This window comes from Lontra canadensis, unplaced genomic scaffold (assembly GCF_010015895.1).
Source record: "Lontra canadensis isolate GAN:19392208 unplaced genomic scaffold, GSC_riverotter_1.0 scaffold2, whole genome shotgun sequence".
Taxonomy (NCBI): domain Eukaryota; kingdom Metazoa; phylum Chordata; class Mammalia; order Carnivora; family Mustelidae; genus Lontra; species Lontra canadensis.
The window spans coordinates 3,599,790-3,616,486 of record NW_022630996.1 but is presented as its reverse complement, the minus strand read 5'-3'; the positions used below and the strand labels follow the sequence as shown (position 1 = coordinate 3,616,486).

At 36.6% G+C, this 16,697-nt stretch overlaps 1 protein-coding gene across 1 annotated transcript in view; it reads right to left on the bottom strand.

The window, feature by feature from the left end:
- TPK1 (thiamin pyrophosphokinase 1) overlaps positions 1-16,697 on the bottom strand; it is a 343,243-nt gene that overhangs the window by 165,201 nt on the left and 161,345 nt on the right. Inside the window, exon 5 of the mRNA XM_032866795.1 lies at positions 6,589-6,661. Within this exon, the coding sequence (XP_032722686.1) occupies positions 6,589-6,661 (73 nt within the window). The remainder of the gene's footprint in view (positions 1-6,588; positions 6,662-16,697) is intronic.

Here is a 16,697-nt window from a genome sequence, read left to right as displayed (position 1 = left end):
ACTATGATTGAGGCAAGCATAAGAATTAAGGTATATTGGAGAGATCCTTCCACTTAATGTCCCCTGCTTGTCTCATCATTCTCCTGGGGAGATGCTAATAAGGATGAACTAACCAGCTGAACAATATAAAGTGAAGAACCTGTCACTCAGTTATCAATGGAAACTGCCTGTCTATAATTCCCTTAACAGAGGTTTATATCTCAACATATGTTAATTAGTCTTAATGCGCAAGCCTAAGAATTTACTACACTCGGGGGTTTTTGTTTTATTTTGTAAAGAAATATACCAATCAATGGAGTTGAGCTTTATACAGCCACATAGTTTCCTCTGTATGATATAATAGCCAAACTGGCTAACATTTTACAATTTCTAACAGCCCAGTTTGCCATTTTCTCTAAATTAATTGGACCACATCTATAAGTTGTTGGCATGTGGCCAAGCAGAAGTAGAAAAGAGATACAGCTAGGAGGAGGAAATAATAAGATTCATGACCTTCCATAGATTGAGATGTTTTTAACTAGAGATTAAAAATATCTCTGGAGATTCTATGAAATTTAAATAGAAATGAACCTGAGGCATTATCAAACTCAAAAGGATATTTTCAGTAATTTTTATTCTGATTTATTAAATCTATGTCCATAAATTGTACACTTACGGAAATAAATGGATTGAAATCTTTTTAAAAGCAGTATTACTGAGAATAGTATTTTTTTTAAAAAAAGGCTCTTATGTAAACAATTTTAGACAGTAAAACCAAATACTACCACCTAAGAACTTTTAGAGTACTTCTACATGTCTAACATTACATGATCATTACAAGTGTATGAGAAAGCCAGGGCTGATTTAGTTTCACATGCCTCAGTAAGACTTCCATACGTGCAAGCTAGCAACTCAAAAAATAATTCGTACAGTTAGCCCAGGAAATCATGACTTTACTATTTATAAAAATCCACAAACTACAATGCCAAGACTCAGTGGTATCTGACGTCTCTGCCTGAGTACGATACCTAGCTCTACCTGCCACCCCTACTGTTTGAGAATCAGTGTCTTCATCTTTAAATTTGGATTAATACACAAGCATTTCTTGCTTAAAATTTATAGTCCATTTATGAAAAATCAGACGTTCTATTCAAATGTCAACCAGAAGCCAATTTCCCATTTTTCTGACAGGTGAAAGTAAAATCTGAACCCAAAACCTCAGTCTCCAAAGATGTAACAGAAACATTTATAGAAGTAACAGTCATTAAGATGAGATGTAAAATGATGAGCAACTTTTTATTGCATATAATATTCCTAATATCTTAGTTATGAAAAGGAGAACAGGTTAAAACATTTAGACATACTACCCTCGTCTTTCAAGAGTGGTCTTCAAAAATTTGGGTACAGTCAAACCAGTGTTAGAGGATGAGAAAACCTCACTAAAAAACATTGATTTAGTATAAGATATTCTTCAATAATTCATCTATTTGCTTAAAAAAAATTATCTTTCCAATTCTGAAAAAGATATAATGAAAGACAAGGAGAGTAATATGCCTGAATCTCTATTTCTACTCCTGAATTTATAGTGCTAGAACTACCTGGTAGCCTCGAATGATCTTGTTATGGCTTTAATAGAAAATTGGTGGTTTGGCATCAACCCAACCTTTCTGCTAGTCTTATTCATCATTTATACCAGGGGTCACATATGTTTTCAGTCAAGTCTTGCTTTCCTAACTTCAGTTCTACCAGGGTCTTTGGCCCATACCATGTTCTAGTATTTTTTGACCACTGTTGTGACACCATATTGTGTTATTCCACGACTTGGAAGGATTAACAAAGAAGATAAAAATCAGAACTTAGATCTAGAGTCCTTTTCCTGACTTAAAACAATAGTCATTTTCACCTGACAGTCTAGCACAAGGCCTTCTGTTTATAGTAACACTTTCTGGAATGCCAAAATACTCATCTGTAGCACAAAGGAAGACATTCATAGGCTACCTACACCCTTGCTAATTTTCTATTACCAAATCACCTTGGTTCTTCAATGTTCTGTCTTGGCTCAATCCTGTGTCCTATAAACAGCATTTGTCTAATTTAATAACTTATTAGTTTGGGCATTCTTAGTCTGGCCCAACTACTGCCACCCCAGCACTGAGGGTGGAAGGGAATGGCATGATGGAAATGTGAAGGCACAATGTCTGGTTAACACACTGACTATTAACCTGTTGGTGTGACATTGGCATTCATTCCCAGGGATGCTAAATACCTTGTGCAAGCAACTTGCCCAACAGGCCAGATATAACGTGTTGACAAGCAGCAGTGGCAGCTGAGTCTCAGTTCTAACAAAATTCTTCTTAATAGAAGTCATGGATATTGACCCAAGAGCGGTCTCTGACCAGATCTACCATTTTCTTTTGAGTCATTTAAACTTTATGGACCTTAGCTTTTTCATCAGAAAACTGGGCTACATAACATTGTTTAATTTTGTATTGTATTTAAATTATTGTATTTATACGATTATATTTATATTTATCAAATATATTTCATTATATTTATCAAATATTTTCATCTATCCTACACACCTACATTTTTGGAAAAACCTTGTTATTTTATGGCTCTTTAAGGCACTTAAAATACAGCTACGAGTTCCTTAATCTCCTAAATATAAAGGAAACATGTTTGAAAACCCCTCCTCCTGTATCTAGTCAAGACTCCATAGACCACCTGTCAATCAAAGCATATCAGGAGTTCCACAATATAAGTTTCTTCAAAAGTTCTCAGGTGGGGCCCCTGGGTGGCTCAGTGGGTTAAATCCTTTGCCTTCGGCTCATGATCCAGGTCCTGGGATCGAGCCCCGCATCGGGCTCTCTGCTTAGCAGGGAGCCTGATTCCTCCTTTCTCTCTCTCTTTCTGCCTGCCTCTCTGCCTACTTGTGATCTCTGTCAAATAAATAAATAAAATTTTTTTAAAAAGTTCCCAGGAAACTAAAATAAATGTGGGTAATTTAGACTGGGTAATGAAGGCGGCTGAAATATATGATTCTTGACTTGAATCAAGGAATAGTGACTCAGAGAGTAACACATAAACAAACAAAAATATCAGGGGAAAATCTTTAAGAGACGTTCTTCATTCAGAGCTAGTATCATGAGCCACACAGGGAAGAACTGAGACACAGAGGCAAAAGGAGAAACGCAAATATCTTCCAGCTCTATCTGAAAAGGAAAGCTTTATGGAGTAAATTAAGAAAGGCATGGCATATGCATTTCTATGGACCTATGGAATTAAGTGTGGACTTAACTCTACTCTACATGTCTAAAACCCAAAGGAATAAATAATTAAGACCTATGAACAAAAAGATTAGTGGTTGGGTTGTGGGTATGTAACTTTGCTTAAAGCAGGTTATGCATATGAAGAATCAAAGAAGGAACACTAATATCTAATGTTTTCTTCTTCCCTCTTACATATCACTAATTAAAGACCAGGAATCTATTATGACATCCTTAAAACATCTTTCTCACTGCCTAACACTCAGAACAAAGTCAGTCAGATGGCGTGGTAGCCAGCCTCCAAGATGGCTACCAAGGATTCCTGCCACCTGGTATTGACAACCTTGTGCAGTCTGATCCCACACTGTACCAGGGTTGGCCTGTGTGACTAGCAGCATCTGCCAGAAGACTTACTAAGACGGTGTATCACTGCTGAAATTAGGTCACGAGAAAGACAGCTACTTCTGTCTTGGGCTGGCTGTCTTGCATGCATGTCCTTCTCACTCCCTTCTCCCCTACCTCTCTGGACAGCAAGCTGCCATGTTGTGAGCAGCCCAATGGCATAGAACTGATGCTTCCAGTCACTAACCACTGAGAAATAACAGCCAGTGAGACCAACCGGCAATGACATGATCCATCTTAGAAGAGAATTCTGTAGCTGCAGTGCAGCCCTGATAGGACTGGAAAACACAGCTACACTCTAACCTCAGGAGAAACCTTGAGCCAGAAGCACCTAGTTAATTGACTTCCATATTCCTTACCTGGAGAAAGCGTGTGAGATAAAAATTGTTTGCCATTTCAAACTGCTAAAATTTAGTATAATTTATTCCACAACGTAGATAACTAATGCAGATGGCAAGATCTGGGATATAAAATATTCTGTTTAAAAGCCAGCAAATCAAATACTCTGATACTCTATATTTTAGTGTTCTCAGAAATTAGGCAGGGAAACCAATTTAAAGTTTTGTATAGTCAGGAGTGCTGGGTGGCTCAGTTGAAGCATCTGACTTAGCTGAGGTCATAATCTCAGGGTCCTGGGATCGAGGCCCATGAGGAATCTCCTTGTTCCTTTCTCTCTCCCTCTGCCCCTCCCAACGCTCACGCTCATGCACTCTCTTTCTCTCTCAATAAGTAAAATCTTAAAAATAAAAAAAAATTAAATTAAATTTAAAAAGAAATGAAGTTTTATATAATCATGCAAGTTTGGGTTTTTCCTTTAAGTCAAAAACTACTGGGGAAAAAATTGTATGAATAAATGTTGGCTGCAAAATCCACTTTATAATTTTAAGAAACTTCAGCATTTTAAATTCCTTCTTTATTTTACTTTCTTCACTACAGTCCCAGTTTCAGCTTCACTGAAAACCCAGAGCAGGTAGAAGGGAAAAAAAAGTATTTGAAAGCAGAGATAATCTTCTTTCATTTGTAAAAGAGCAGCTTGAAGACTGCCTAAATTGGGGATAATGGTTTATATGAATTATGTGAGATGCAGCATTAACTTGTTGTCATTAGCATCATTATTAAAACTGTAGCTAAACACTCACCATGTGTTATATAGGGCACATTAGCTATATAAAATACATCACTGGTGCCCTCTGGGAACAGATCAGAAAAGTTCAAAGCTGTGAGTTCCCACTGATACTTGAAAAAAACTGGATTGCACTATATCAATTTATAACTATGCAATGTAGGATTTATTAGATGAGCTAATCTTACTTTAAAAACTATACCTTAATAAATAAAAATTAGCTTTGAGGTTAAAGAAATTGAAGCAGAAGTTATAAGAGAAATTCATCAAATTGTAGTTAACCCAAAATTTTCCTTTATCCTTGACCTCATTTCATTGATTTCAGAAATTAAGGAGCTGGCTTCCCCTCATTTTCTGTTATTTCCCCATCCTGGATAGGAATTATCAGATTGACACTTGCAGTTCTAGCAAGCCGGCAGCATTGAAGAGAAGGGGAGAAAAGACATCTGGCAGATCTTCAACTTGTTTCTAAGTCTGCTTGTTCCAGCCTCTCCTGCTGTTTCTTCTGCTTCTGAAAATATGATTAATATCTTTGAATTTATAAAACTCTGCATCGTAAGCAAGGCTGAGGGCTTTCCAACCCAAAGAGGTTGAGGTATGGAGTTAATGAGAAGTGAGGCTGTGGGGAATGAACGGAAAGATGCCAATGTTAAAGTAATTGAGCATGAATATCAAACACTGACTTGGGAACAGTCTTCATTTGCTGATGGAGAATCTGATCAGCTGGTGGGCAGAGGGAACATGCCCAGATCTGCATTCACTGCCAGCCCCAGAATTTCCAAATCATAACAGCCTATGCATTAGACACTTGGTATCTCTGTGTCGCCATTTAGAATCATGTTTTCCTTTTTTCCCTTCCTTTCCTCCTCCTCTCCTTTCTTTCCTTCCTATGAAAGCTTCACTCCCTTTCTTCTTTCTGATTTATCTCACTCATCCCCATGCCTTATAAAGAATTAAAATTTTTATCTCGGTAACTGCAGTTTCTTTTACAAGTGTGTGCGATTTGCTAATACCAGTTCAGAAGAATACAGATGATGGTGTTGTGGCTGAATTGCTGAGCTATAATTTTTATCTAAAAATCTCTGCATTGTCCTCTAAAACCAGTAAAAGCTTAAATTATTAATTACTGTAATACACTCCTATGTGTCTTCTATCATTCTTAATTGGATCATATCTGCATTCTTTGTAGCAGTAAGGATCTCTGGGGGTTTGCACAATAGTGATAAAATGAACACACTAATAAGTGGTATGTCATTATTAATTTCAAGTTGTAATGAATAATTTTATTCAGAACAGGGTAATGACAGTTTTAAGAAAACTAAAATTAAAGAAAAAAACTGGTTCTCAAATTTTGGGGACACATGATTATGCATTTTGATAAACATTCATTTACAAGTCTGTTTATTAGTTTACAATGCAAAAAATAGACAACACTTAAAAATAAGTCAACTGGGAACTGGTTAAATTAAATACAATGTATACATTAAATGAAATAAAAATGACTTGAAAAATATATATTAACTAATGAGGTTGTAGGCAGTAACAGTATATTATTAAATAAGCCTTTATAAATTCATTTAAGATACATATGCATGAAGGACTAAGTATTAATGAATATCTGATGGTGAAAGAATTACTAAGCCTGTGTTTCTACTTGTCATTTTCTAAATCCTATTTCAATGTGTATTACAATTGCTATAAAATATTTTTAATAAGCAAAGAGTTTCTAAATCCCTACACATACACCAAGAAAGCCAGAAAGAACATAAGAAAGGCAATCATATGCGAGACCTTAAATATAAAGTGTTTACAGTTTACCTTGACAGCATAATATTCTTTAACTTCAGGCCTAATAGAATCAAAGTCTCCACTGATGAATTCAGGCAAAAAGCTGAAACAAAGAATTCCAAGTAAGTCAACTAATTAAGACTACTTGTTTGTTAACCTTTAAAACTATGCCAAGAGGATGTCTTACACTCTTGGTTTTCATACAGTATGGTTAAGAGTAACTCCACACACCCAACTAATACATGAAACTAGTCACACTGTCAGTCAAAGTTTATCCTGCTTTAAAAAAAAAAAAAGATTATTGGTTTAAAAAACTCCCAGTTCAAAGGCACCTGGGTAGCTCGGTCACTTAAGTGTCTGCCTTCAGCTCAGGTCATGATCTTGGGCTCCTGGGATCGAGCCCCACATCAGGCTCCCTGCTCAGCAAGGAGTCTGCTTCTCCCGCTCTCTTCGCCCCTCCCCTCCGCTCATTCTCTCTCTCTCTGTCTCGTTCTCTCTCAAATAAATAAAATCTTTGAAAAAAAATAAATACAATAAACTCCCAGCTCAAAAACCCTAAAACCTTTCAATATTACTTCTACGTATATACAAACCTTTACATTATTGTGTCTCACACAATCTCAGAACTTGAACGAGTTTGAACAGAACATGTGAGGAGGAGGATTACTCATTCTCTGCAGAGCAGGAGTCAGTTCAAAGACATTTTCTAGATGCCCTGTTGGCATACTTCTAGAAACAGGAAGCTTCTAGACAGGTTTGAAATACTACACAAATCACTACAGAGAGGGAGAGAACTCCCCAAAACGAATGCTTCTAATTACATCATAATTGTCTCATTTCTCTTCCATACATTTATATTTTTTTAGAACTCTTCCAGAAAGCCTATCTTACTCTATGTATATAAGCCATCCTTTACTATTTTTACATAAAACATTTGCATGACCTGGTAGGATTTCTTCCAACTTAAAACTAAGTGTGGAAAAATGAAAGTTTCCTGGATTTCTCAGTGCTCCTACAAAAAGCCTTAGCCTCTAGAGCCTCTGAAAAATATATTATGTAAAGAAGGGAATGTTTGCCTTCATCCTCCAGAAATATTCTACTTTTCCCATTCCATGAGAATTAGCTCTGCAGGCGTTTATTTACCTGTTAACTGTTCTGATTCAAAAGAATAATAAAACTTCAAATATGTCTTCTCAAGAGGGCCATGTTGCTACATAATAGACTAGATCCCTAGCTAAAAGGAGACTAGAGCTTTAGTTCGCTGAGTATTACATGTCAAGAGTTGAAGCCCCAGAACTTGGATGCCACTCTAAGTCATAAAAGTCAAAACAGAGAAGCTCTTGGCTCCTAGAGAGATTCTACTGATATACCAATGGGTTGGGGTTAGGATTCAGGGTCATAGAATTTCCAGAGACTCTTGCAAGAGGGCAGAAGCTGCCACAACCCACTTAATACATTTAGGGGGAAAAATCATATTTCCTCTTCTTTCACATATGAACGGTGCAGCTACAAGCACAGGACAATGGACCTGGCTGTCACTGCAGGGCCAAAGGGTAAGAACAAGAGCAATGGGGACCGAGGTAGTACGAAACTAGACTCAGAACTCCTTATACGTTCACTCAGGATAAAATTAATAAAGACGACCATGAAAAACCCAATACTAACTCTGTTCTTTCACGCAATTTTTTTTTTTTTTCAAATTTTGACCTTAACTGGAAGTATTACTTCTTAGGTCTAACCTAACTAATCTATGTTAGACCAACTCTTCTTTGGGCTCTATGTCCCTAGGACAAATGGTAAGAAGTTCTACTATAATGATCTGTACCGCGTGATGTGCTCAGATTTCATGGTTGGTTTGTTAACCAATGATAGTAACCTATTAAAATGTCTGGTAATTAATAAAATTGTAACATTCACTGAATATCAACCATGTACAAAAGACCATAGTTTATCTCAGAATAAAGCAGAATTGGGAAGTACCTAAGTTTTTAAATCACTTGCCTGGTTTCAATATCTTCCTGTAAACTCTTCTCCTCAAAACATCCCTGGCCACATATCAATTACTTCTAATTTCATTTTATACCTATCAAGGTAAATACTTTTTACTCTATCCACATGAGGACTAAAAATAGACTATTAGCTCTTTCCTGTTTTTCCTGTTGCAATAATTCATGAATTTTTTTAAGTTTCATTAAAATACCTCCATCAAAACAAGATGGGATCAGGAGGGAGACAAACCATAATAGACTCTTAATCTCACGAAACAAACTGAGGATTGCTGGAGTTGGGGGGTAGGGAGAGGGTGGCTGGGTTATGGACATTGGGGAAGGTGTGTGCCATGGTGAGTGCTGTGAAATGTGTAAGCCTGATGATTCACAGACCTGTACCCCTGGAGCAAATAATACGTTACATATTAATTTTAAAAGAATAAAATATATATCAAAAGCAAAAAAACAACAAAAACTCCATCAAACAACATTCAAACACCCATAGAACAAAACTCATACAGATCTCAGAATATTATTGCTTGCTAGGGTCTGAATGTTTGTGTACCCCTAAAATGTGTATGTTGAAATCTTAACCCCTAATATGATGTTAGGTGGTGAGGCTTTTAGGAGTTGACTAAGTCAGAAGGGTGGTGCTCTTGTGACTGTGATTAGTGCCCATGTAAAAGAACCACCCCCCACCCCCAGCCCCGCTCTCTTGTCCCTTCCACCACATCAGGACACAGTGAGAAGACAGGCATCTATGAACCAGAGGGAGTGGATCTTATCACACACTGAATCTTATCTTGGACCTCCCAGCCTCCTCAACTATGAGTAATAAGTACTTGTTGTTTACAACCCAACCAGGCCATGGGATTCTCTGGAGCAGCCAGCGAGGATGAGGCATTGCTGGACGGGGTAAAAGGAATTCCTCCAATATCCTCATTATCCTTTGTAAGAAACGGAGATCCAAGAAGCCAAGTGAGTTCTGTATATACAACTAGTATCCAATCTATTTCACCATGTAAAGCAGCCATTCAAATTTAGGACTCTGGTTCTTTGCAGTATGAGTCACCCAACTTCCTCATAAAACTGACTTAATATTGCTCCACAAATTTCAGTCCCTCAGATATCTAGAATCAATTTGCCAGTTTCCAAATATCATATTGATTTTGACAATAAATAAAAATGAAAAATAAAAACTGATACACACAGGCAACTAGTGTCTGTCCCCATAGGATATATAATTTTAAACAGAATTGGATCTCTTTTTATCGTATACTGTGAATCATGAAGGAAAGCAATCATATAAATTTACTTATATTTTCATATAAAATATTAATAGGAAAACAAACATATTGATAAAAGATAACTTCTATTAACTTTTTAAATATAATCTTCTCCTATATAACATACATGCTTTAAAAATGAACAAGGAAAGAAAATGAACAGGGATACTTACTGCTAAGTAGGTTCATCCCAAATATACACCTAATACACAGGCTGAGATAACTACAATAATTATAACTTTTTGTCATATAATATAGTAATTTTGGAAACTTCCTGAAATGTGTTTTTGGACAGAGCAATTAAAAGCCCAGCTCACATTTTGGAGGCATTGGTAGCCATGGTACTCCAGCATTCTGAAGAGGTACTTACTGGGGATGACACTTCATAGATACAGAGGTACAATGTTACATTATAAAGAGTTTACGCAGGAAGATTGTTTTCACAACTCTTTGGAGACTGACTGCTTAGAGCAAGTGACGAAACGTATAAGGAATTCTGTCTCCACTGACCATACTTCTGTACACTGTTGGCATCGATCAGCCCAGTATACCTCATCTTGCTATCCTCAACCTAATGGCACTGACTGGCTGGTACTAAAAGGTGTTCCAAACGCTCAATAAATGGTGTGGACTCCCTTGATTTTTACATTTAACTCTTACCATACTTGCCACTCACTAATGACAAAATAAAAGTTCAACAAGAGCCAAGATAATCAGTGAGCTAAAGGTCCATCGCATCTAATAATCAAGAGGGAGGCTGATATATTTAGAAAATATGCCTAAACATGATGTGTGAGCACCGAGCACACAAATGCTGGTAATAATACAATAAAGTAACAAGGTAGAGGAGAAGGCAGTGGGTGGGAATGGGGAGGAAATGAGAAGAAGAGGGGGCAGAATGGGGAAAGGTGGTTGGAAAAGGAGGAGAAGGGAAGAATACTGAAGGGGAGGGAAGGGGAGGGAATAGAGAGAGAGGAGAAGATGGGAAAATGGTAAAAGGGGAAGAGAAAGGCCAGGAGAAGGAAGGCAGAGGAAGACAAGAGTGGGAAAGAAGCACTTATTACAAACTTCCTATTACGCCTCACCACTACTTCCTAGCTTGCCCAAAATATTGAACTTTTCTGAGCCTCACTTCTTCACATGTAAAATGAAGACAATTTAGAGTGGTTTTTAAGATTAAGAGTTAATCCATGTAAAGCACTTAGAAAATGCCTGGCACACAGTAAGCACGATTTTAAGCTCTTTAGCTAAAAAAAAAGTTATTACTAGAGAAATAAGTAACGTGCCTGAGGTTACAAGGCTAATAAGAGCTAGAGTCAAAATTCAAACCCAGGGAGCCTAATCTTTGTTGTTGGACAGCTAAGTCTATAGCCTTCCACGTATGCATATTTATGAAATGGAGCCAGACTTTGTCATGGAGAAAGTTCTCTATACAACCACACGACTCCCTTGCAGATTTTAGTAATCACTGTTAATTTGGTCAACTGTTTATTTTAGAAATGTATTGGCGAAGCAGAAGAGGACAATTTGTGCTGCTTGCTATAGAGTAAAGATGGGATATGATTAAAGGAATAGGTTAGGAGGAGAATGTCTGAGAACACTGCTGAAAAAGAGTAGGGCTACACATACAAGGCAAAAAATGGTACTCTGTCTAAAGAAAGGAGGAATTAATCATTCAAAGATCTGAACTAACATTCTCTGCAAAACTGTACAACTTAAATAAGGGGAGGTGGGCAAAAAAGGGTAATAATCCAAAATATAATAATGAAAAATGACTGTGTATATAGAAATAATTAGTTCAACTGTCTTCATAAATACATCTCTAAATGTAATAAAGGTGTCAAAAGTTATTTAAATATTTGTATAATTTTGGATAAAAGGGACGTTCTGAGAAAAAACACACAATGACAAATCCTATTGCACTGTATAAAAATGTAACAGTGTGCTTATAAAAAAGTATAAAGTCAAAATACAATATTTTTATATATGCAGTATAATGCATAAAGACTGCTATCCCTAATATACAAATAGTACTCCAAAGTAGTAAAGGAAACAAATCCAACAGAAAAAATTGTCAAAGGCTATTCACACCACACAAGGAAAAGTCACACAAGAAATATAAAAGGCACCGAGTACATGAAAATATGGTAGGTAACTAATTACTTGTCAAGGAAATAAATATTAAAGCAATAGTAGGATACTGACTGACACAAGAACATGTCAAAAATTAGGGGCAAGTATTGCTAGCCTGAAGAAAAACAAGCACACTCACGGACCACTGGGATCATGAATGGAATACAGCTTACAGCAATCCCACTTGAGAATCTATACTACAAAGGATAGTACACAGAGTATCTGTACAATAACAATAAGAAGAAAAAGCTAAATATTTAATAATACAGGGAAAGTTAAATATAATGTCCACTAATAGGGAAATAGGCAGCTTTAAGATGAGTTGACTTCATCATAGACTTGACAACTGTCCCACAGTCAGTGTCTATTCCATGTTAAGTGAAAAAAAAAAGCAAATTCTAGAAAAATGTATATGCTCTTGTCTTGAGATTAAAAAAAAGTTTTACATACAAGGTATACCTAATTACTGTATACAACCTAATAAATTTAGAGATAAGGACAGACACACCCATAAAACTACAACCACAATCTACATCATAAACACACCCATCACCTCCAAAATGTCCTGATTAATTTTTATCAGAACTGTTAATATAAGATCATCAGCATTTCACAGCTTTTAGTGTACTAGTCTTTCACTTCCTAGGTTAAGCTTATTCCTGAGTATTTTATTCTTTTTTGATGATTTTGTAAGTGGAATGATTTTCCTAGTTTCCTTTTCAGAGACTTTGTTTTCGTGTAGAAATGCAGCTGATTTTTGTGTATTGATTTTGTATACTGTAATTTTGCTGAATTCATTTATTTGTTCCAACAGATTTTTTTTTGTTGTTTTTATTGTGTGTGTAATCATTAGGGTTTTAGAGATATAAGATCATGCCATCTGCAAACAGAGCTAATTTTACTACTTCCTTTATGACTTAGAAGCCTTTAATTTCTTTTTCTTGCATAATTGCTCAGGCTAGGGTATCTAGTAGTATGTTGAATACTAGTGATGAGAGTGAGAATCCTTGTCTTTTTCCAGATATTAGAGGAAAACTTTTCAGTTTTTCACCACCGATAATGATGTCAGCTGTTGACTTTCCATATATGGACTTTATCGTGTTGAGGTAATTTGAGTTTTTAATCACAAAAGGGTGTTGAATTTTGTCAAATGCTTTCTATGCATCTATTGAGATGATAATGTGATTTTTATCCTTCATTCTGTTACTATGGTGTATCATGTTGATGATATGTTGACTCATCCTTGCATAGCAAGGATAAATGCCACTTGGTCATGGTGTCAGATTCTTTTAATGTGCTCTTGAATTTGCGTTGTTATTTTGTTGAGGATTTTTGCATACGTTTTCATCAGGGATACTGTTTCATAGTTTTCAGATCTCTGGCTTTATATCAGAGTAATGCTGGCTTGATTTTAAAAACAATGGAAGTATTCCTTCTATTTTCTGGGAGATATTGAGATGGATTGGATTAATTTTTCCTTAAAAACTTAGAAAAATTCATCTGTGATGCCATCTGTTCTGGCCTTTTCCTGTTAGATTGTTTTTTATTACTGATTCAATCTTATTTGTTATTGATCTGTTCAGGCTTTCTTTCTTTCTTTCTTTTTAACTATTTTGTTTATTTGACAGAGAAAGAGAGTACAAGTAGGGGGAGTGGCGGAGAGAGGGAGAAGGTGGCTCCTGCTGAACAAAAAGCCACATATGTGGCTTAATCCCAGGACTCTGGGATCATGACCTGAGCCGAAAACATGCTTAACCCACTGAGCCACCAAGGCATCCCGAGGCCTTCTGTTTCTCTTTGACTCAATCTTGGTATGCTTTATTGTATGTTTCTAGGAATTTATTTATTCCCTTTGGGTTGTCCAATTTGTTGGCACACAATTGTTCATAATAGTCCCTCATGATCTTTTTTATTTCTGTGGCACTGGTTATAATGTCTCCTTCGTTTATGATTTTATTTGACTCTTCTTTCTTTTTTTCCTGGTTAGTCTGGGTAAGGATTTTCAATTTGGTTTATCTTTTCAAAAAACCAACTCTTATTTTCATTGATTTTTCTATCTTTTACTCTGTTTTTTATCTCTCTGCACTAATCTTTATTTCCTTCCTTCTATTAACTTCGGGTTAAGTTTGTTCTTTTTCTAGTTCTCTGAAGTGTAATGTTAGGTTGTTTGAGTTTTGTTTTGTTTTTTGTTTTTTTAAGATTTTATTTATTTATTTGACAGAGAGATCACAAGTAGGCAGAGGCAGGTGGGGTTGGGGCGGGGGGGAGGCAGGCTCCCTGCCCAGCAGAGAGCCCAATGTGGGGCTTGATCCCAGGACCCTGAGATCATGACCTGAGCTGAAGGCAGAGGCTTAACCCACTGAGCCTCCCAGGTGCCCCAAGGTCTTTTTTAAAATACAGATGTTTATTACTATTAACTTCTCTTTTAATTTAGCTTTTGATGCATCCCATAAGTTTTGGTATTAACAGTGTTTTAAAACAATAAAATAAAAACAAACAAAAATGCCTGTAAACATATTCAAATATTTTTGTATAATCACAAAGGAAATAATGGTAGTGAATGGATGAAGCTGTTGATGCTGATTATCTCAGAGGATGGGATTTTTTTTTAAGATTTTAATAAATAAAAGACAAACTAAAAGAGATAACTAAAACACCCAGAGAAAAAAAAAAAACTAACCAAAAAAATTAATAAAGGAAATACAAACAAAATCTCCACATCACACGGTTAAAATAAAAATTAAGGACACAGTGAGAAAAGAGAAATGATAAGAGGGAAAACATAAAACTTTGCAAAAAAAAATGGAATTAGGGGTGCCTGGGTGGCTCAGTGGGTTGGGCCTCTGCCTTCGGCTTGTGTCGTGATCTCAGGGTCCTGGCATCGAGCCCTGTATCGAGCTCTCTACTCAACAGGGAGCCTGCTTCCTCCTCTCTCTCTGCCTGCCTCTCTGCCTACTTGTGATCTCTGTCTGTCAGATAAATAAGTAACTTCTTTCTTTTTAAATTTTTTTTTAAGATTTTATTTATTTATTTGACAGACAGAGATTACAAGTAGGAAGAGAGGCAGGCAGAGAGAGAGGAGAAAGCAGGCTCCCTGCTGAGCAGAGAGCCCGATGTGGGGCTCGATCCCAGGACTCTTGAGATCATGACCTGAGCCGAAGGTAGAGGCTTTAACCCACTGAGCCACCCAGGCACCCCAAGTAAAATCTTTCTATAAAAAAATTTTGAATTAGAGAAAAAATTTAAAAAAAAGAAGAAAAAAGATAAAGATCTGAGGTCTCTTAATCTAGATGAAGACTTCTAGGAAATATTTTTTTGAATACTTCCTATATGCCAGTCTGTATTTCGTTCACGCATTTTACATTTATTAATTAGCAAAATTTTATTTTAATTTTCACAATCATTCCAAAAGGTTTTTATCATCCTAACTTTATGGTAGAAAGCCAAGTCTGAGATACGAAGTAACATACACAGATTTCACACAGATTCAAAATGTTCTCCCCTCCTTTCCTTCCTCCTCCTCCTTTCTGAACTGAAGAGAATCTTGCCTGGTATAGAGAAATTTTCTTGCTATACTTCCCTCACAAGATGCAATTCCACTTCTTCCAAACTCTTGGCCCTTATCTGAAATATTGCCCTCCTTGTATGTCCAACCAGGGCTGCACGGTAATCAAAGAACGGTGTGAATGCAGTGCCGAGTTCCTCCACACTGTAAGCTATCGATCCCTAGGTAAGCTCTACTTACACTTTTACAGTTTGCGATTTCTTTTAATGAAAAGAGAAGTGGTAAGGAGAGACACAATTACAAAATCATATGAGCTTGCCAAAAGCATATTTTATTCTAGGCAGTGAGTAAACAAGACAGTATTTAATTGTGACTGAGTGTTCTAACTCAGTAACAGCAGTACAAATTCTGTGGGTAAGAAATTAAAATACATGGACTGCTCTTTCTGTCTAGGCCATGGGAATTGGCCCTTAACCACTATAACCAGTTAGAAAACCAGACAAAGTATGTGAAACAATGGTATCCAGAAAGCAGAAAATAGGCAGCTCAGGACGGTGCTTGGTGAAACAAATGAGATGAGCCCTATTACTGCCTCAGCTTTCTTCCTGGAGCCCGTTTCTAGCCAGTTTTCTAGTGAGGGAAAACTCAGAGAGCTTGTGGTCTCAAATGAGGGCACCAATTTTAAAGGAAGATGAAAAGCTAGGAAATACAGTATAGAGTACCTGAGAAAATAGAACTACAGAGAGAAAGAGAGGTCTAGAAAGCTCCAGAAAGAGTTCCTTGAGTGTTGGACACATGACTCTTGTACACACAAATGAGAAGTCCAGGGTTAGGGTAGGACTACCAGAAAGCAATGGTCACAACAATTCCTAAAAATAAAATACGGCTGGGTAGAATCCACGTTCCTGTCATCAAGAGTACAGAGACAGTAATAAACAGGTCACTAAATAGAGTCTTACATTAGAAGTAAAACTAAATTAGTCCCAGAATAAAAGTTGCGCTGGACCTACTACAAAAAAGTTTTACATAAAGTTTCAAGAGTAGTTTCAAAGTTTTAAGCTCACCCATAAGTTATTCAACCATGTCTCAGAACAAAAATCAACACTGTTAAAGGAATATAACAAATCTGGTAACAACTTCAAATTAAAAATGTATAGCATCCATTCAAAAACTATCAGGCAGGCAAAGAAGAAAACCATAACCAGACACAGAAAAGACAAAGAGGCT